Source organism: Acanthochromis polyacanthus, chromosome 13 (genome assembly GCF_021347895.1).
Source record: "Acanthochromis polyacanthus isolate Apoly-LR-REF ecotype Palm Island chromosome 13, KAUST_Apoly_ChrSc, whole genome shotgun sequence".
Taxonomy (NCBI): domain Eukaryota; kingdom Metazoa; phylum Chordata; class Actinopteri; family Pomacentridae; genus Acanthochromis; species Acanthochromis polyacanthus.
The window spans coordinates 3,943,706-3,965,391 of NC_067125.1; the positions used below are offsets into that span (position 1 = coordinate 3,943,706).

Sequence of the window (21,686 nt, forward strand, 5' to 3'; positions counted from 1 at the left end):
CGAGGCCGGAATGCAACACACACACACACACACACACACACGCACACACACACACACACACACACACACACACACACACACACACACACACTGATCTGATAAACTCCTGGTCTGATTTAAAGTCATGAGCTGAACCTAAATGAACAATCTGAGAAACAAAAAACTACAATTCCAAACCTGAAAATGTTCAGATTTTGGTCAGATGTTCTTTAATTTTCTCATTTCTGTAAAATCTGATGTGAATTCAGATAAAAAATGTGAAACTTTAGTGCAAATATGGATCAAAACACTAAAAAACGTGAAAATCTGGCAACAAAGATGTAAGAAAAGTTTTTAAAACTGTGTAGAATTGTAGCATAAAAATGTAATAAAAGATATAAAATAATCAGATTTTTAACTCCTTTGAATGCAGTAAAACGGTGTAATTGTAAAAATCTGTAAAATAACAGTTATTTTAAAAACATCCTTCATGTGCATATTTTTCTTTCAAATAACGACAAATATTTGAAAGAAATAATATTTTTTTGCTAATTTGAATGTGATAAAAGCAGCACAATTTTACAGTCAAACATTGTAAAATATCTAGAAATATATCAAAAATACAAAAAGTGCAAATATGAAAAAATGAAATTAAAAAAATGTACACAGTGTGCAACAATCTAAGAAATATAAGAAATATAAAAGTACATGAGCAGTGTGCACAAATGTAAAAACAGAAAAAACAAGAAGCACTGTAAAAAAATAAAAAAAAATCTTAAAATATAATTAAAAAAAGATTGTTCACATATAAAAAATGTTAATGGAAAAAAATTATGCAGCAAAACATGTTTTTTTATTTAAAAAGTAATGTACAGTGTGCAAAAAATGTAAAAACAAAATCAATTAATTAAAAATATAAAGTGTTCAAAAATATACAAAAAATATATTCAGTGTTTTAAAATATATATAAAAAGAATTCATTCAAGTAAATAAAATATAGAGTGTGCAATAATAAAAACAAACAAGTAATTAAAAGCATGCTGTGTCCAGTAATGTATGTAAATAAATAAATAAATAAATAAGGGTAATTAAAATATACAAAAATGTGCAAAAACAAAAAGCATAAAAAATAAATTAAAATCTGCAGAAATGAAAAAATACTTATATAATATAAAAATATATACTCTGTGCAAAAATGATTTTAAAATAAATTACAAAAATACATTTTACAGTTTGTTGTATTTTCTGTATTCATTTTAATGTTTTATTATTAATTCATGTCAGACATTAAATTTTATTAAATTTAGTCTTTTTGTGCTCATTAGCCTCTTAATCTGCTGTTTAAAACTTCTTCTGTTTTGTGAAAACTTTGAGCTGCTTTAAATTGATTTAAAAACTATTTTAATCTCCAGCAGCAGCAGAGCCACGAGATGAAGAAGGAACATGAATATTCCACTGTAATTTCTTCACATCTCTGAATAAAAACGTCCAGATGCTGAAACTCTCCGTGAGGCTGTGAATGCTGCTTCAGGCCACTTTTTATCTGATCAACCTCAATCAGCTCCTTGACCTTTAAACGCGCCGCTCCCTCTGGTGTCGACATTTCCGACCGCGCCTGAACGCAGCAGCAGCAGCGGCTCCGGTCTCTCTCCCGGTCTCGGTTAGAAGCTCCTCCGGTTTCCGTGCAGAGCTCCGGTTCAGTCACCGACAGCCGCTGAAGCCTCAGCCCGGATTCAGATCTGAGTTTGTCCCGCTGATCCGCAGCCATGAGTCCCCAGAGTGAGTAAAAAAACAGGAATTAAAAAGTTTGATTCAGTTTAAAAACGCTGCAGATGTGGTTAAAAGGAGAACATCGAACTGCGAAATGAATCAAAAACCCCGTTTATGCTGCAGTTTAAAGTTTAAACGTGATTTTTAAAAACAGAAAGTCGATTTAAAACGTAGAAAAGGACAAAAAAACATGCTGAGGGTTGAAGTTTTCTGCTGAAATGCAGATTTAATGTGGTTTTATTTGACTAAATGTTGATTTAACGTGAAGAAAATCATGTGTCAGTTGGTGTTTGGAGCAGAAATCACCTTAAATGTGGCTTTAATTGGTGAGAAGTGAACTTTAAACGTAGAAAAGGTTTTCTGCTGACATGAAGCTTTAAATGAGGTTTTAATGGACAGAAAGTGGATCTAAACCTCTGAAACTGCTCAAAGTCTTGTGCAGGCTGCAGTTTTCTGCAGAAATGGAACTCAAAATGTGGCTTTCATTGACAATAAGTGCATTTAAAACGCAGTGTGTTGTTGTAATGTGTTTTTTTTATTGATAAAAGGCAGATTTAATGTGTAGAACAAAGACAGAGGTCGTGTGTCGGCTGGTGTTTGGAGCAGAAATCCCCTAAAATGTGGCTTTAATCGATAAGAAGTGAACTTTAAATGTAGAGAACCAGTAAAAATGTTTTTTATTGTCGGTGTTTTCTGCTGATCTGGAGCTGTAAATGTGGTTTTAATGAACAATAAGTGGATTTAAATCATACAAAAAGGCAAACATTCCGTGTTTTTAGGTGATTTAAGCAGAAAATTAACCTTTCAGTGTGGTTTTAATGGATGAAAAGCAGATTTACTCTGTAGAACAAAGATAGAGGTCGTGTTCCAGTCGGTGTTTGGAGCAGAAATCGCCTAAAATGTGTTTTTAATTGATTAAAAGTGACATTTATATGTAGAGAACCAGTAAAACCTGTGTGCAGGTTGAGATTTTCTGCTTCAATAAAGCTTCAAATGTGGTTTTAATGAGTTTAAAAGGTTGAAATTAACAGAAGTCATTTGTAGGTTGGAGTTTTCTGCAGAAGTGGAGCTTTAAATTTGGTTTCTATTGACGATAAATGGATTTCAACCATAGAAAATGGCAAAAATGACGCGTATGTTGGTGTTTTAAGCAGCTGCAGACGTGGTTTTAATGGATAAACGTTTGGATTTAACAGCAGAAAATGGTAGAAGTCGTGTTCCAGTTGGTATTTGCAGCAGAATTTCCTTTAAATGTGGTTTTAGTTGATTAAAAAATGACTTTTATACGTAGAAAGCCAGTAACAGTCATGTGCAGGTTGCTATTTTCTGCTAAGATGATGGTTTAAATGTGGTTTTACTGGACAACTGCTGGAATTTAAAGGTTGAAATGGAGAAAGATCCTGTTTGTTGGTGTTTTAAGCTGGAAGTCCAGCTGTAGGTGTGGTTTAATGGATAAAATGTTGATTTAACATGATAGAAATGATGCTCCAGGTGGTGTTTGGAGGTGAATTTTCCTTTTAATGTGGTTTTAATTGATGAAAGTTGAACTTTAAATGTAGAAAACAAGTTAAAATCGTGTGCAGGTTCAAGTTTTCAGCTCAGATAAGTGTTTAAATGTAGATTTATTGGACAAAAATTAAATTTAAAAGGTTGAAATGGATAGAAGTCAATTGAAGGTTGGATTTTTTTTCCAGAAATGCAACGTTTAATGGATAAAAAGTAGATTTAAAACATAGAAAATGTCAAAAATCATGAGCAGGTTGGTGTTTCCTGCAGGATTAAAGCTGTAAATGTGTTTTAATGGACAAAAAGCAGATTTTAAATGTAGAAAATGTTTAAAATCCACGTGTTTGTTGGTGTTTTCTGCAGATCTGAAGCTTCAAATGTGGTTTTAATGGATAAAAAGCAGATTTTAAATGTAGAAAATGTTTAAAATCCACGTGTTTGTTGGTGCTTTCTGCAGATCTGAAGCTTGAAATGTGGTTTTAATGGATAAAAGCTGCTTTAAATCCTGCTCAGGTTGGATTATTTCCTGCAGACTCTGAGCTCTGAAAGTGAATCAGAGCTGTTAATGATTTTCTCTGATTATTGATTAATCCAAATGGTTCCTCAGTTAAATGACTGAAGGTGACTTTAGCAAACAAACGGGAGAAGAAAAGCTGAAAGTTACAACAGAGTGTGAGGCAGGAACTGGACCTGAAAAATGATTTAAATTATCCACTAAAAACCAAAATTCATGTTGAATTCAGTGAGCTAATCGACTGGTGTGGTCATTTCTGGCAGCTTCTTGTTGTGTTTCACTATTTATTTAGTCTGTTACTTACACAGATGTTCAAAAATGAGTCTTCATTTTGCAGGAATGGTCGCCTTTTTGCTTTTATTTTCCATTTAAAGAACTTTAAATGGGATTTTCTTGGTGTTTCTTGACATATTTTACCCTTAAAACCTGCAGTTTCTGAGATTTTGATGATTTCTTTTGGATAAATTTCTTGCTTTAGTTTGGATTTTTGAGGTCAAAGTCACATTAATGTTGGTTAGATGTGTTTTGTTGTTGACAAAAAGCAGATTTAATGTGTAGAACAAAGACAGAGGTCATGTTCCAGTCGGTGTTTGGAGCAGAAATCACCTTAAATGTCTCTTTCATTGATTAAAAGTGAAAGTTTCATGTAGAAAACCAGTAAAAATGCTGTGCAGGTTGGTATTTTCAGCCAAAATAATGGTTTAAATGTGTTTTTAATGGACAAAAAGGGGATTTAAACCATTGAAACTGGTGAAAGTCTTGTGTTTGCTGCAGAAATGGAACCAAAAATGCAGCTTTAACTGATAATAAATGATTTGGAACATGGCAAAAATGACATTTATGTTGGTGTTTCAAGCAGAAAATCCAGCTTTAGATGTGGTTTTAATGGAATAAAAGCAGATTTAAGATGCAGAACGACGACAGAGATCATGTGTAGGTTAAATGTTAGAAGGAACGGTCACTTTACTGCTTTTATTTTCCATTGAAATAAGTTTAAATGTGATTTTCTGACATATTTTACTTTTAAAACCTGCTGTTTCAGATATTTTTCTTATATTTTGATGAATTTCTTGCTTGAGTTTGCATTTTTGAGTTTTTCTGCTGCTGTGTCTCTTCTTTGGCGTCGTTTTGCAGTTTTCAGTCCAGTTTGAATGACTTTGACTCGTCAGTGAAACGATGCGTTTGAGGCAGCAGGAAATGTCACTGATTAACTGGGTGGAAGATTGTGGCCGTTTATTGCCGGGTGGAGTCGCTTCGTGTCACTTTTAGAGACGTTTTAAATCAAGAATCCGTCGTAACGTTCCTGCAAACCGTCGATCTCATCACAGAAACGTTTATTTAGTCGAGTTTTCCTTCATCGGGATCAAAATGTTGGACAGGTTTTCTGATGATTCATTCAGTTTGTTCTTCATCTGATGCAACATTTTCTTCACTAATGTCACAACATTTAACTCAAAATCAGTCAAACTTTATTTATAAATCATATTTCTAACAAGTCAGATGAAGCTTAAAGTTGTTTATAAGAAACTAGATGTTAAAATGGATTTTAAACAAAATGAAATGTTTGAGCTGTTAGGATAATGAAAGACCAACTAAATAGAACAAAAGCAATAAAATAGCATAAAGTGATTAAATGTTGCATCAAATAAACTGATTTATTGTAGAAAAGTTTGGGGTTTATCAGCAGAAACAACAAAAAAATATAAAATCCAAAAGAATACATCAGTTTAGGAGTTTTTTAATGGTGCATTCACTGACACTCTGACTTTACAGTGCTACGTTCGATGTCAGTCATGTTTTAGTGTTGCGTTCACTGACACTGTTACTCTTTAGTGTTGCGTTCACTGACACTGTTACTCTTTAGTGTTGCGTTCACTGACACCGAGTCTTCAGTGTTGCGTTCACTGACACGTGACTCTTCAGTGTTGCGTTCACTGACACGTGACTCTTCAGTGTTGCGTTCACTGACACGTGACTCTTCAGTGTTGCGTTCACTGACACCGAGTCTTTAGTGTTGCGTTCACTGACACCGAGTCTTTAGTGTTGCGTTCACTGACACCGAGTCTTTAGTGTTGCGTTCACTGACACCGAGTCTTTAGTGTTGCGTTCACTGACACCGAGTCTTCAGTGTTGCGTTCACTGGCACCGAGTCTTCAGTGTTGCGTTCACTGACACCGAGTCTTCAGTGTTGCGTTCACTGGCACCGAGTCTTCAGTGTTGCGTTCACTGGCACCGAGTCTTCAGTGTTGCGTTCACTGACACGTGTCTTCAGTGTTGCGTTCACTGACACGTGTCTTCAGTGTTGCGTTCACTGACACGTGACTCTTCACTGACACGTGTCTTCAGTGTTGCGTTCACTGACACGTGACTCTTCAGTGTTGCGTTCACTGACACGTGACTCTTCAGTGTTGCGTTCACTGACACGTGACTCTTCAGTGTTGCGTTCACTGACACGTGACTCTTCAGTGTTGCGTTCACTGACACGTGACTCTTCAGTGTTGCGTTCACTGACACGTGACTCTTCAGTGTTGCGTTCACTGACACGTGTTTTTAGTGTTGCGTTCACTGACACGTGTCTTCAGTGTTGCGTTCACTGACACCATCATCTCTCAGCGCTGCATTCACTGACACTGTGACTCTTTAGTGTTGCGTTCGCTGACACTGTGACTCTTTAGTGTTGCGTTCGCTGACACCGAGTCTTCAGTGTTGCGTTCACTGACACCGAGTCTTCAGTGTTGCGTTCACTGACACGTGTCTTCAGTGTTGCGTTCACTGACACGTGACTCTTCACTGACACGTGTCTTCAGTGTTGCGTTCACTGACACGTGTCTTCAGTGTTGCGTTCACTGACACGTGTCTTCAGTGTTGCGTTCACTGACACGTGACTCTTCACTGACACGTGTCTTCAGTGTTGCGTTCACTGACACGTGACTCTTCACTGACACGTGACTCTTCAGTGTTGCGTTCACTGACACGTGACTCTTCAGTGTTGCGTTCACTGACACGTGACTCTTCAGTGTTGCGTTCACTGACACGTGACTCTTCAATGTTGCGTTCACTGACACGTGACTCTTCAGTGTTGCGTTCATGACACCGTGTTTTTAGTGTTGCGTTCACTGACACGTGACTCTTCAGTGTTGCGTTCATGACACCGTGTTTTTAGTGTTGCGTTCACTGACACATCATCTCTCAGCGCTGCATTCATTGACACTGTGACTCTTTAGTGTTGCGTTCGCTGACACGTGACTCTTCACTGACACGTGTCTTCAGTGTTGCGTTCACTGACACGTGACTCTTCACTGACACGTGTCTTCAGTGTTGCGTTCACTGACACGTGACTCTTCACTGACACGTGACTCTTCAGTGTTGCGTTCACTGACACGTGACTCTTCAGTGTTGCGTTCACTGACACGTGACTCTTCAGTGTTGCGTTCACTGACACGTGACTCTTCAGTGTTGCGTTCACTGACACGTGACTCTTCAATGTTGCGTTCACTGACACGTGACTCTTCAGTGTTGCGTTCATGACACCGTGTTTTCAGTGTTGCGTTCATGACACCGTGTTTTTAGTGTTGCGTTCACTGACACGTGTCTTCAGTGTTGCGTTCACTGACACATCATCTCTCAGCGCTGCATTCATTGACACTGTGACTCTTTAGTGTTGCGTTCGCTGACACGTGACTCTTCAGTGTTGCGTTCACTGACACGTGACTCTTCAGTGTTGCGTTCACTGACACGTGACTCTTCAGTGTTGCGTTCATGACACCGTGTTTTTAGTGTTGCGTTCACTGACACGTGTCTTCAGTGTTGCGTTCACTGACACCATCATCTCTCAGCGCTGCATTCACTGACACTGTGACTCTTTAGTGTTGCGTTCACTGACACTGTGACTCTTTAGTGTTGCGTTCACTGACACTGTGACTCTTTAGTGTTGCGTTCACTGACACTGTGACTCTTTAGTGTTGCGTTCACTGACACTGTGACTCTTTAGTGCTGCGTTCACTGACACCATCATCTCTCAAAGCTGCATTCACTGACACCATCATCTCTCAACGCTGCATTCACTGACACCATCATCTCTCAACGCTGCATTCACTGACACCATCATCTCTCAGCGCTGCATTCACTGACACCATCATCTCTCAGCGCTGTATTCACTGACAGGTTAAAAACACGTCGTTCCGGATGTTTTTTTTTCCCGTTTTAAACCAACTGAAGCTTGTTGACGAATCAAACTGAGTTTTTCTTCGTTTTCTTCCTCGTCCAGTTTTTCTTCTTTTCATTCGTCTCTGCAGGACGACAGACAAACTGAAGCTCTGCTGGACGGATAAGCGGAGAAATAAAAGAATGAATGAACAACTAAAATGTGTTCCTCTGTGATGCAGAATAAAATCCTCCTGCTGATTCTGACACTTTAACTTCCTGTTGATCAGAAAAATGAACTTTAGTTTGAACTCTGATGAACCAAACTGATGACATCACTCCAACCACTGCCTCTGATTGGTTCATTTTGCATCTAGTCGTCCTTTAGTGAGTCTAAAAGTTGGCCTTATTGCTGTTTGCATCAAACCAGTATAAACTTTTGTGTCTTTCTGGTCATTTTGTGCGTCTTTGTGGTTGTTTTTTGTCTATTTATGCTGGTTTTGCATTCTTTAATCCTACTTTTTGTTTCTTTGTTGTTGTTTTTTTGTCTTTCCACTGGTTTTACTTGCATTTGTGTTGAGTTTTAGATCAGTTATAGTCGTTTCTTTTGTTCATTTTGTGTCTCTATTTGGTATTTTTTCATCACTCTGCAGTCATTTTGCATCTAGTCGTCCTTTAGTGAGTCTAAAAGTTGGTTTTATTTCTGTTGTCATCAAATTAGCATCAATTTGGGTCTTTTTATGATCATTTTGTGCGTCTGTGGATGTTGTTTAGTCTCTTTAAGTTGGTTTTGCCCATTTTTTTGTGTCTCTTTGTAGTTGTTTGGTCTTTCCATTGGTTATTTTTTATGCAGTTGTTTTTTTTAATCAGCTTCCTGTCATATTTTGTGTATTTGTGGTCATTTTGCTTCTATTTTTGTTCATTTTGTGTTTGCTGTTTTGTGTTTCTTTGCAGCCGTTTTGCCTCTAATCTTCCTTTTGTGAGTCTAGATGTTGTTTTTATTTCTGTTTGCATTCAGTCAGCTTCTGTTTGTGTTTATTTGGTGACTTTGTGGTTGTTTTTTTTTCTCTACTTGTGTCTCTTTGTTGGTTGTTTTATCGCCTTGCTGTCGTTTACTTTGGCATCGACCTGCTCGTTGTGTTTGTGCTGCAGTAAAACTCACGTCCAGTTTTATTGCTGCTGAACGCTGACATCCCAGATACCTGGTTACCATGGAAACGGTCACTAAACGGCCCTGCCTCGGTTTTATTGAGCGTCGGCTGTCATAAAACGGATCAGAAACTCTAAAGAGCTGCAGATAAAAAAACGCTTTGGGCTGAATTTATTCATTTTTACAACAAATATTCATTTTTTAAAAGTAGAATATTAAAGTCACAGAATATTTAGTGGAGTTCTGTCTAATTTTTTTTAGAAGCAAAACGTGAAAAACCTCGTTTGTGCTTTCGCTGCCAGACTTTAACCGGACCGAGTGAAAGCTTCATAGAGTTTTATGACCAAACACAGTCAGCTGAAAGATTCTCAGATATTTAAACTAAAAACCAACTGGTGTGTTCAGAAAATCAACATTTAACAGTGGAGCCTTCAGCTGCAGCTCTAGTGTGAAATATTATAAGTTTTTACTTCATCTGGAGTCTTTTTTTTTCAATCTTTGAGCCATTTTTGACTCATTTGTTGACTAGTTTTTGTCCTTTTGGACATACACCCCCTGTCAAAAGTTTTGAGACGCTTTCCCATTCAAATAAATTAGAACCTGTCTCAAAACTTCTGACAGGATGTATTTTGATCTCGTTTTGTTGTTTCCAGCTCATTTCACAAATGTTTTTGTCATTTTAGACAGATTTTTTTGGGGTCATTTTCTACAGATTTAGTTCTTTTTGGATATTTTCTTTTGGTTTTGAACATTTTTACGGTGATTTGGGACAAATTTAGAATTTTGAGCCCATTTATGTCGTTTTCTAGCTCATTTTAGAAATATTTTGGACACAGTCTGAGTAAACTCTGGACCTTGTAAAACTCATTTTTGGACCAGTTGAGCCAATTTTGGCCCTTTCTAGCTCATTTTGGACACTTTTTAAAATAATTTTGGCCACTTGTTGAGACATCTGTGACTCATTTGTTGACTGGTTTTTGTCATTTTGCACACATTTTGAGAATTTTTGTAACGTAAACAGTTTAAGAACTTTAACTTTGTGGAGTTAAAGTTAGATGTCGTCTGATTGCTGCAGACTTCAGATGATTCTTTGTCCCGACAAACGTCAGACTCTTTTCATTCACACTCTGAGCTGCAGATTCCAGGAAGATTCCAGAAGATTCCCGTCTGCTGTGTGTAAACACGGCCAGGATCGCCGGTGCGTCACCTTTGGTCCTCCTGCAGAAACAAGGAACCACAACGTTCAGATTCACGTTTCCTGATTCCTCCTCGTCTCCAGGATTTTATTCTGAGACACAAAACACAACCGTGAACAGGATTTAAACAAACTGACTGTACAGATTTTATATAGATCTGGTTAAATTGCTGATAAAAGTCTGGTGAAACTTGCAGAATAAATGATTAAATCTGCAGAGAAGAGACTGTTCTGATGAAAATGACAAACAAGAACGACCAAGAAAAGAGATTTAAAGTAATAAAATTCTAGAAAATAGTTCCATAAATACAATCGGTGAAGAACTGTAAAATAGATATTTTAGCTGATTCAAATACATGTCGCCATCAGGACAAATTTATTTTGGATATTTTTCATTTTTTGCTTTTTTTTTGGTGATTTGGGACATTTTTTTTGTTATTTTTAACGTATTTTAAATAAGTTCTGGACATTTATGAAATCATTTTGAACAGTTTTGAGCCAGTTTGGGAAGTTTTTAACTCATTTTGCTTCTTTTTTTTTTTTTTCCATTTTGGATGTTTTAGTCCTTTTGGACAATAAATAAAACACGTTGGCCACATTTGTGAGTCATTTTCAGACATTTTAGTCAAGTTTTTTTGGGCAGTTTTGACTATTTTTGAGTCATTTCCACAAATTTGAGTCAATTTTTTCATATTCTGAGTTAATTCTGGACCTTGTAAAAGTCTCGTTTGGACCAAGTGAGCCCATTTATGGAAGTTTTTAGCTAATTTTGAATATTTTTAAAGTCATTCTGGACATTTGTTGAGTCCACTTCTGAGTCATTTAGGATAAATGATGAATCACTTTGGAAGGTTTTTGTCATTTTGTGCACATTTTGAGCCATTTTAGAAAAATGGGCATTTAAGTCATCTTGGAAATGTTTGTTGTCGTATTAAACAGAGTTTTGGGGTCAGTTTGTCCAGGTTTAAAGTTAAAATAACATGCTTTTTTACAGTGTAAAGTTGATGTCTGCTGCCATTAATACTTTATTCTTCATATCTTGTTCTGTTTGTCATTTTTAAAAATGAGTCTGATAAACTTATGAAATGATTCCTGTTGTTGTTCAAGTTAAATGTTCTGTTTCCTGGAGGAGACGCACAAAATCAGCTGATTATCTGAAACACACACACACACACACACACACGGTGAAGGTCAAGTCTGAGCCTCCGTCTGATTGGTTAATCTGCTTCTCTTCCTTCTTCCTGTTTGTGTTTTAAGGTGGAGATTTCACCTCATGTTTAAATGTCATGTTGAACACGTCCACATGTGTCTGTGTGTGTGTCTGTAAACGACACACCTGCAGTGTTTCTGAAGGATGTTTCTGAGCCGCCTGACAGACTCTGAGGTCCTCCAGCATCCTGCAGATAAACGAAGCTCCTGTCAACAAGAACTCACTGATTTCTTCAGTTTTTAATCAAATCAGTAGCAAAACTGTCAAAACAAACATCCAGACGTCAGCATTTAGTCCGTCCTGACAGGCCAGAAAATCTAAACTGAGACGCAAAACGACCAGAAAGACGCAAAACGACCAGAAAGAGACGCAAAACGACCAGAAAGAGACACAAAACGACCGCAAAGAGACACAAAACAACCACAAAGAGACACATGTTGAGGCCCCGGCTGGTCATGTTGGTGTGGAGTTTGGTAGGACTAAAGTGTCGAAGTCTGAACTAAAATCAGTGAACAGCATTCCTGCCTGGTGTTCTGGTTCTGTTCTATGTCGTTAAAGTGCTGTTCTGGTGTTGTTTCAGTGTAGTAGTGATGTTGTTATGGTGCAGTTGCGCTGTTCTGGTGTTATGTTGTTGCCCTGTGACTCTACTGGTAACTTTCTGGTGTTGTTGAAGTGTTGGTCTGGTATTGTTCCTGTGCTGCTCTTGGGTTGTTCTGGTGTTACGTTGTAGTTCTGATGTTGTTCTGGTGCTATTTAAGGTGTTGTTCTTATGTAGATCTGGTGTTGTTACGTTGTAGTTCTGGTGGTGTTCTTGTGATGTTACGTTATTGTCCTGGTATTATTCCGGTGCTGCACTAGGGTTGTTCTGGTGTTGTTACGTTGTATTTCTGGTGTAGTTCTGCTGTTGTTCTTGTGATGTTACGTTGTTGTTGTGGAGTTGTTCTGCAGCAGTTCTCCTGTTGTTAAATTGGTTTTCTGATGTTACTCTTGTGATGCTACGTTGTTGTTGCTCTGGTGTTGTTTAGTGCTGCTCTGGAGTTGTTCTGGTGTTGTTACGTTGTATTTCTAGTGTTGTGTTTCTGGTGTTGTTCTTGTGATGTTAAGTTGTTGTTTTGGTGTTATGTTGTATTTCTGGTGTTGTTCTTGTGATGTTACGTTGTTGTTCTGGTATTATTCTGGTGCTGCTCTGGGGTTCTGGTGTTGCTGCGTTGTATTTCTGGTGTAGTTCTGCTGTTCTTGTGATGCTATGTTGTTGTTGCTCTGGTGTTGTTTGGTGCTGCTCTGGGGTTTTTCTGGTGTTGTTACGTTGTATTTCTAGTGTTGTTTTTCTGGTGGTGTTCTTGTGATGTTACGTTGCTGTTCTGGTATTGTTTTGGTGTTGTTCTGGTGTTGCTGCGTTGTATTTCTGATGTTGTTCTGGTGCTATTTAAGGTGGTGTTCTTATGTAGATCTGGTGTTGTTACGTTGTAGTTCTGGTGGTGTTCTTGTGATGTTACGTTGTTGTTGCTCTGGTGTTGTTTGGTGCTGCTCTGGGGTTGTTCTGGTGTTGTTCTACTGTTCTTGTGATGCTACGTTGTTGTTGCTCTGGGGTTGTTCTGGTGTTGCTGCGTTGTATTTCTGGTGTTGTTCTGATGCTGTATTCTGTCCACACCCAGCAGCCGTCCATCCGTCTGTCCGTCACACTATCGCTGTTCTTTCCGCTCCATTGTTTGTGTCCAGCAGCTTTGGCGATGCCCTGCGACCCTCTTGAAGAAAACAGGTTTCCTTTCGCCCGCCGCCGGGGCTGCTGGGTATTTATGGAAGCAGCTGAATCACTTCCCACTTTACCCCGAGTGTGTTTCCTCGTGTGTGTGTCCGTAATCTGGGAGGTGTGTGAGGCTATTTGTGTCCTGAGCTGGCGAGATGGAAACCTGAACAACATCCGCTCCCAGCTTCCATACGCTGACTTATATTCACTTCCTGAAGACGAACCTTCCGCTAACCTCCCTCCAACCAAAACGCAGTCATTTACCTCAGATTAACTCACCGTTCGTCTCCTGAAGGACAGCGAGTCGCCACATTTAGAACAGAATCATGAGTAATGTTTTTTCTGACCTCCTGCTGAGTTTTCCACAGAATATCCTGGAAACATTTTGTCACAACTTCTTAAAATTAGCTGTAAATCAAAGCAGAGCAAACAAACAGCGGTTACTGTAATATTAGAGTCATAAGTTCAGAAATGATGCAGCTTTATGAGCAGAAATCGGTTTGTAAATGCAAATCCAACAAGGATAGAAGTGAAACTACTAAAAGACAGACATAACATAATCAGACGTGAAACCACCACAGCCAGCTGTAAAAAGACCCCGATTACAAAAATACGCAGAACAACCACAGAGACATACTGATGTTGTTAAGGTATGTTGTTCTGTTCTTCTTCTGGTGTTGTTAAAATGATGTTCTGGTGCTGCTCTGGTGGTGTTAAGTTGTTTTTCTGGTATTGTTCTCGACATAGAGCTACCATAAAAAGATGTGAAACAATCATAAATCTGATAAAAACATCTGCAAAATGTCCACAAAAAACGTAACTTGACCATATGAGTTGTGAAACTACCACAAAACCACAACAAACAAACATGGAAGTCCCTGAAAATGATGCAAACGAACGAGGCCAACGTGTGATCGCTGCGTCTTTTATTACACGTTTCATTCGAAGCTTTCCTCAGAAGTCGAAGCCGAGGTGAAATAAAAGCAGAATAAAGGGCTGCGCCCTCGGTAATCGTGGCCGTTATCAGTGTTTGTCCTGCTGAAGGTCCAGATGTGACGATTAGTTCCTCATGGATCCCTCCGGCTGCGTCTGTTAATGTTAAACTCTTTATGGTTCTTTATGGGAACATGTGACGTCTGGAGCTCTGTCAATGACAAACGGCTGCTCAGGTTCACCGTGTCCGAGGCGTGTTGGTGGTCCGGCGTCAGGGCTGTTGCTATGGTTACCGGCGCATCTTCAGCTGTGGTTTAGATGTTAAACTGTTGATGAGAACTTTTCATGTCAACACAAAACTGACAGTTTAAAGTCAGACTGAGGAGGACCAATCTGAAGGTTCTCAGAGGTTCTGATGAGGTTCTTCATAGTTCTGTTATCTGTCTTTGTGGCTGTTTGTTTGTGTTTTGTCATTTTGTGTCCTTTTGTGGTTCTTCCTCATCTCTTTGTGTCATTGTCTGTGTCTCTTTCTGGTTGTGTTTTGTCCATTTGTTGTCATTTTGTCTGCTTGTTGTCCTTTTTGTGTCTCTCTTTGGTCATTTTGTGGTCCTTTGTGTTTCTTCCTTGACTTTTTGTCCTTTTTATGTCTTTTTGCTGTCGTTTAGTGTCTCTCTGGTTGTTCTTTGGGGTCACTCTTCTCCTTTTGCATCTCTTTCTGATAGTTTTGTCACTTTGTGAGTTTTATGTTTGTTAATGGTCCTTTTGTGTCTCTTTGTGTCCGTTTGTTGTTGTTTTGTGTTTGTGTTTTTTGCATCTCATTTTTGCATCTGTTTGGGGTCATTATGTGTCTTTTTGTTGTACTTTTTGTGTCTCTTTTTAATCATTTTGTGGCTCTTTCCAGTTTATTTATAGTTTTGTGTCTATTTTTTTGTGTTTTTGCGTCTTTCTGGTAGTTTTCTTGCTTTGTGTTCATTTTGCATTTCTTTGTGGTGCTTTTTGTGTGTCTTTGAATACATTTGTAGGTCATTAGGGTCAATCTGTTTCTTTGTTGTGGTGTTTTCTGGTTTTTTTATGTGTTTTTGTGTCCCTTTTGCAGTTATCTTTTTGTAGTTTCATGGCTCTGTGTGTTCATTTTGCATTTGTGTGAAGCTTTAGATCTCTTATTGTGCATTTTATGTGTGTTTATGATCATTTTGTGTTTCTTCATGCTCTTTTTGTGTCCATTTGTGGTAGTTTTGTGTCTGTTTGTGTCTTTTGAGCTTCATTTTGCATCTGTTTGGGGTCATTATGTGTCTTTTTGTTGTCCTTTTGTGTGTCTTTTTGGTCATTTTGTGGTTCTTTTTCATCTGTTTGTAGTTTCATGTTTCTTTTGTGTTTGCACTGTCTTTTTGTCATTTTGTTGTTGTTTTTTGTTTCTTCTTGGTACTTTTGTGTCTCTTGTGGTCATTTTTTGCCACTTTTTAGTCGTTTTGTGTCTGTGGTGTTTTTGCGCCTCTTTCGTGGTTGTTTTGTGTCACCGTTGTGGTCCATTTGCAGTTGTTTTGTGTCACACTTGTGTCTAAGTGTCATAACATTTTATCTCGTGCTCATTGCTGGTCAGAAAATCTTGACACATTAATATGCAGACTTTTATTTTGAAATGTAGGTATAAACGCACCTGTCCTTCAGATACCTGGATTGTGTTTACTTGATGAATTATGAATCTCTCAAGGTCAGAGGACAGAATCGTAAATTCGAGGCCACGCTGACGTTTTAGGATGACTTGTCACAGCGACCACGTTGTTTTCTTATCTGAGCAGCTGTCGTAAAGCGTAACTGTCAAATTAAAAGTCTTATCGGTAGTTTGGATGCTAAAGCCAAAAATGGCAAAGCTCTGAAGAACACAGCAGGTGTGTTCCTCAGGTGTGTGTGTGTGTGTGTGTGTGTGTGTGTGTGTGTGTGTGTGTGTGTGTGTGTGTGTGTGTGTGTGTGTGTGTGTGTGTGTGTGTGTGTGTGTGTTGTCAGGAAGCAACATGTTATAACATTTCTGCAGCTTTTAGTATTGTTGCAACAGTATTACCACCTGTAGTAATAATAGTAGTACTAGTAGTAATGGTAGCAGTATTAATACTAGTAATAGTAGCAGAAGTAATCATGGTTGTAGTAGTCACAGTAATATAAATAGTAGTGGTTGTAATAGCATATTAGTAGTTATAGCAGTGGTAGTACTAGTGGTACAAATAGTAGAAACATTGTTGGAAGTATTAATAGCCGTAGTATTAGTCCTAACAGTATTACTAATACTTCTACTACTAGTAGTAGAAATAGTTTAGTAGTACTCGTAGCAGGACTTGCGACACTACTAGTAGTACTAGTAACAATAGTAGGAATTTTAGTACTAATTGTAGTAGTAGTAATAATATAATCAACATTAACATTCTTCTTTCAGAACTGGAATGAAGTAAATTTAAAATGTGCACATTTTACAGAACAAGTTTTCAGTTCTTTGATTGATTGATTGATCGTCTCCCCTCAGGCACCCCCCCTCCATCATGCCCATCCTCAAGAACCTCCCGGTGCGTCTGAAAGGCGGTCCGACTCTTGAGAACGCTCTGATCCTGCGCAGGATGAGCCTGAACATCACCCCCAACCACAACCACAACCCCTTCGACCATGACGAAGGTCACGGCAACCACTGGTCGCCGGGCAGCTCGCTGCTGGATGGCGACGTTCCGCGGGACCGAAACCCGTTCGAGGACGAGGAGGATGAGAACGAGGCCAACGAGGGGAAGAAGGGCAGCGGAGGAGGAGGAGGCTCGGTGAAGGGGTCCTTCAAGTTCAAGTCGCCGCTGAAGACTCTGGGAAAGCTGGGCAAGAACCTGAGAGAGTCGGTGCGGAGCAAAGGAAGTGACACGCCCTCCCCACAGGGAACACCTTCACCTGGAACGAAGAAGAAGAGAGGGAGGCGGAGCTCCGAGGGAAGTCTACTCAGGTACAACAGGAAGTAGAAACTGGTCAGGAAGGATCAGGTGAAGACAGATGTTTTGAGTTAAAGACTGTAACAGGAATTAATCTGAGTTAGTCTGATGGCTAACTGTCACAGTAATTTAACCATCAGACAGACTTAACTGTAGGACTAGTGATCAGACTAACTTAACTATCAGATTAACTGACAGGCTAACTGTCAGACTCACATCAAACTGTCAGTCTGTCAGACTAATTTAACTGTCAAACAGACTTAACTGCAGGACTAGTGATCAGACTAGCTTAACTATCAGACCAACTGTCAAGCTGACAAACTGCTAGGCTAACTGCCAGGCTAACTGTCAGCTTAACTTAATTATCAGACGAACTATCAAGTGAACTATTTGTCTAACGGCCAAGCTAACTGTCAGGCTACCTATGAGGCTAACTTATCTATCAGACTAACTGTCAAGCAAACTGTTTGGCTAACTGTCAAGCTAGCTGCCAAGCTAACTGTCAGCCTAAGGATCAGGCTAACTTAGCTATCAGAGTAATTGTTAAGCGAAGTATTTGACTAACAACCAAGCTAACTATCAGGTTAATGACCAGAATAACTGAGCTATCAGACTAATTTTCAAGCGAACTATTTGACAGACTGTAAGACTAACTGGCAAGATAACTGTCTTGCTAACACTCAGGCTAACTGTCAGATTAGTTGTCAGACAAACTCAACTATCAGATTAGCTGTCAAGCTAAGTCTTTGACAAAATGCCAGGCTAACTGTCTGGCTAATGATCAGGCTAACTTAATTATCAGACTGTTAAGCTAATTATTTGGCCAACTGTCAAGGTAATTTTTAAGCTAATTTTCAGGGTGACTGTTGAAGTGAATGATGGTTCTGTTGAATTGAAAAGGGAGAGTCGAGTTAGTCGATGACAGTAAATGAATAAATGGGACATTTTTAATACACAGAGGAAGCAGGGACATGTGTAAAGGAAAAGAGGGATGAAACAAGACAAGGTATACTGGGTGAAGAAATCAAGTGAATGAGGAAATACAGGAGTTTGTTGAGACAAAGAGGTAGGACTTCTTTTTAAAGGAACACTAAACTGTAAAAACAGTTTTTGTTGTTTGAAGGATGAACTCAGTCTGAAGTGTGTATTTCCTCTCAGATTTGCAGGGAAATACCGCGACACCCTCGGATCCCGTAAGGACTCATTCCTCAACGGAGAGTCCAACTATTCGGAGAGCGAGGGCGACTCGACCAGCCGCCGTGTGTCCTTCATGAAGATGGTGGGTCTGGGCAAGAAGAAGGACTCGACGGCCGACCACTCGTCACAGAGCCCCGAGGACCAGCCGACGCAGGAGGAGGTGGTGGAGGTGGTCAAACCCAGAGAGCCGCTGTCAGGTAGGAAGATGTGATGATTATTTTTCTATTTAACTCAGAGCGGATGGGTGCACTAGAGTCCGAATTTCTAAAAACTGCGCATATTATAATATGAAATAATGGAAGGTGCGGATAGCCTCAACTGTTCTGAGAAATCTTTGTACTACTGTTGGAAATGTAATTAAATGTTATTTGGTTTCTAAAGTCATAGTTGGTTTTGTAGATTTATATTTGGAGAGGACATTCACAGTTTAAAAAGCCTTTTTAAAAATATAATCGTACTGAACTCTTTACAGTATATAAATACAGCGCTGTTGAAAAGTTTTAACTCCTCTTGGAGGATTCTTTTTGGCTTTTTAACAGTGAATTGTAGTCGATCTACCTAAGCTTTTTGGACAAGAATTTACCAAGTGCAACTCTTTAATGTGAAATTAGAAGCAGATTTCTACAAAGTAATATTATTCAATTAGACAGGGTGCATGAGGTTGTCGTCTTTTTGTCCTACTATGCTGCATTCATATTACCTTCCACCATGCTTCACATCATGATGATGCCAACACCGTGCTTCACAGAGGAGATGACTTGTTTGTGATGATGTGCAGTGTTTGGTGTCCTGCAAATATAGCATGGTGGAGGCAGCATCATGACGTGAAGCACGGTGATGGCGGCATCATGACGTGGAGCACGGTGGTGGCGGCATCATGACGTGGAGCACGGTGGTGGCGGCATCATGACGTGGAGCACGGTGGTGGCGGCATCATGACGTGGAGCACGGTGGTGGCGGCATCATGACGTGAAGCACGGTGGTGGCGGCATCATGACGTGGAGCACGGTGGTGGCGGCATCATGACGTGGAGCACGGTGGTGGCGGCATCATGACGTGAAGCACGGTGGTGGCGGCATCATGACGTGGAGCACGGTGGTGGCGGCATCATGACGTGGAGCACGGTGGTGGCGGCATCATGACGTGGAGCACGGTGGTGGCGGCATCATGACGTGGAGCACGGTGGTGGCGGCATCATGACGTGAAGCACGGTGGTGGCGGCATCATGACGTGAAGCACGGTGGTGGCGGCATCATGACGTGAAGCACGGTGGTGGCGGCATCATGACGTGAAGCACGGTGGTGGCGGCATCATGACGTGAAGCACGGTGGTGGCGGCATCATGACGTGGAGCACGGTGGTGGCGGCATCATGACGTGAAGCACGGTGGTGGCGGCATCATGACGTGGAGCACGGTGGTGGCGGCATCATGACGTGGAGCACGGTGGTGGCGGCATCATGACGTGGAGCACGGTGGTGGCGGCATCATGACGTGGAGCACGGTGGTGGCGGCATCATGACGTGGAGCACGGTGGTGGCGGCATCATGACGTGAAGCACGGTGGTGGCGGCATCATGACGTGAAGCACGGTGGTGGCGGCATCATGACGTGAAGCACGGTGGAGGCAGCATCATGACGTGATGCTTCCTTGGACATGTTTTTACTTTGGCCTATCTGTTTGTCCAAAAAATGCCAAATTAAATTCACCTGAATCAATGATTAGAAGCATTTAAAGAGGAAACACCGAAGGCCAGTGAGTTCTTTTTCTGTCCTTTAGTTATGAAAGCAGGTTGTCATAATCCCAGCTAATTAGCTAATTTTATCCGCCGAGGCGCCACTGGATGGAACTGACAGAAGCATTACTGTTGGACAAAGAAACTCTGATGTTTGACACTCAGCTGCTCCGTCTGTTTATTAAACTTATTAAATTTGTGAATCGGTACATTTTTTTCGCCGAACTCGAAGCTGCCCTCCTCCAGATGTTTTCCTTCTCATCTAAAGTCTTCTTCCGGTTTGTTTCGGTACCAGCCGGCCGATCTAATCAGCGTCCGTCTGATGGCTATTTTGGGCTCCGACAATGAACGCTGCGGAGCCGGTCGGGTCCGTGAAGGTGACCTGGTGCTGTCATTTCCAGCCGGACCCTGGAATCTGTTGGGGAAGTGTGTGATACGAGTACCGGGCCGGTCCTGGAAACTTTCTGAGGGCGTCTATTGTTTATCACACCCTGTTTACTCTGCTGTTTGGTCATGAATGATTGGAGAATGTGTGTGTTCTCAGTTCCTCCACACCCTTGTTTACATGTTCACACAGTTTATCTGCTGTATTACTGCCAGAACAGTTCATTTCTCTGCACCCATTAATCCGTCACCTGTTCAGAGGGAAGACAAACGTCAGAAAAGGGGTGATTCTGTCTGTGACTTTAAACCTCAAATAGGAGGTACTAACAAATACTGTGGCAGAAGAGATCAGGAAATGTTTTATGAATTGTATCGTCATGTTTCTGCTGGAAACAAGAGGAGAAATAATGATTTAGAACAGGTTTTTAAAGTAGATCTGCATAGTTTTAGAGTGTAATAATTAACTAGTCGTGTTCTCTGAAGGACAAACTGATCTGATCACATGCTGACGAGATAAAATCGGTCCGTACAAATGGTCATTTTACACTGTAACAAATCAAAATATTTAACATTTAATTTCATGTATTTGCCATTAATAAAGACAAAATGAAAAATTGTGAATTAATAGATGTTGTTAAATGACAAATATAATCGAGGAAAACACAGGAAAAAAGTATTAATTTACATGTTATAGTAAAAAAAAACAGATTAATGATCTCATCAATATGTAGATTTTTATTCAAATTTTATTTATTTCTGTATTTCTTTTACCATAAGATCACAACACACCATTTATTTGGACTGTGTTTAAATTGGCAGAGAAAAGTCATTATTTTACAGATTTCCCTCTGTTTGAAAGAAAACATGGATATTAAAGATATGAAAAATTAATATTTTACTGTTATTTTACAGGTTTTTATTGTTTTACCAAACTGTAGAAATGTGCAAAATCACAGTAAAAATCTAAATGTACATGTTGACTGCTGACATTACAATAAAATAAAAGTATTTTGTATGAACAGTAAACTAATAATTTAAGAAAATGTTACCTTTTGAATAAATAATAAAGTATTTGTCCATCTACAGTATCTCACTGTTTAACTGTATTTAAAAAGTTTTTTAAAATGTTTTTATAGTTTGTTAAAACTCCAGCATTGCAGTGTTTTTAGCACATTTTTCCTGTGCCTTTATTCCCTTATTTTTACAGTTTTTTTTTTTTTTACAATGTCCTTTAAAGAAAGCTGTGATGAAAGGTTCCTGACGTGTTGC

General features: G+C 39.5%; 1 protein-coding gene across 1 annotated transcript in view; it reads left to right on the forward strand.

Annotated features, from left to right (window-relative positions):
- Window positions 1-1,558: 1,558 nt before the first annotated feature.
- exoc3l2b (exocyst complex component 3-like 2b) overlaps window positions 1,559-21,686 on the forward strand; it is a gene marked incomplete at its 5' end in the record, with an annotated part of 51,118 nt that continues 30,990 nt past the window's right edge. The window contains 3 exons of the mRNA XM_022200063.2: window positions 1,559-1,758; window positions 16,663-17,118; window positions 18,263-18,498. Of these exons, the coding sequence (XP_022055755.2) occupies window positions 1,559-1,758; window positions 16,663-17,118; window positions 18,263-18,498 (892 nt within the window). The remainder of the gene's footprint in view (window positions 1,759-16,662; window positions 17,119-18,262; window positions 18,499-21,686) is intronic.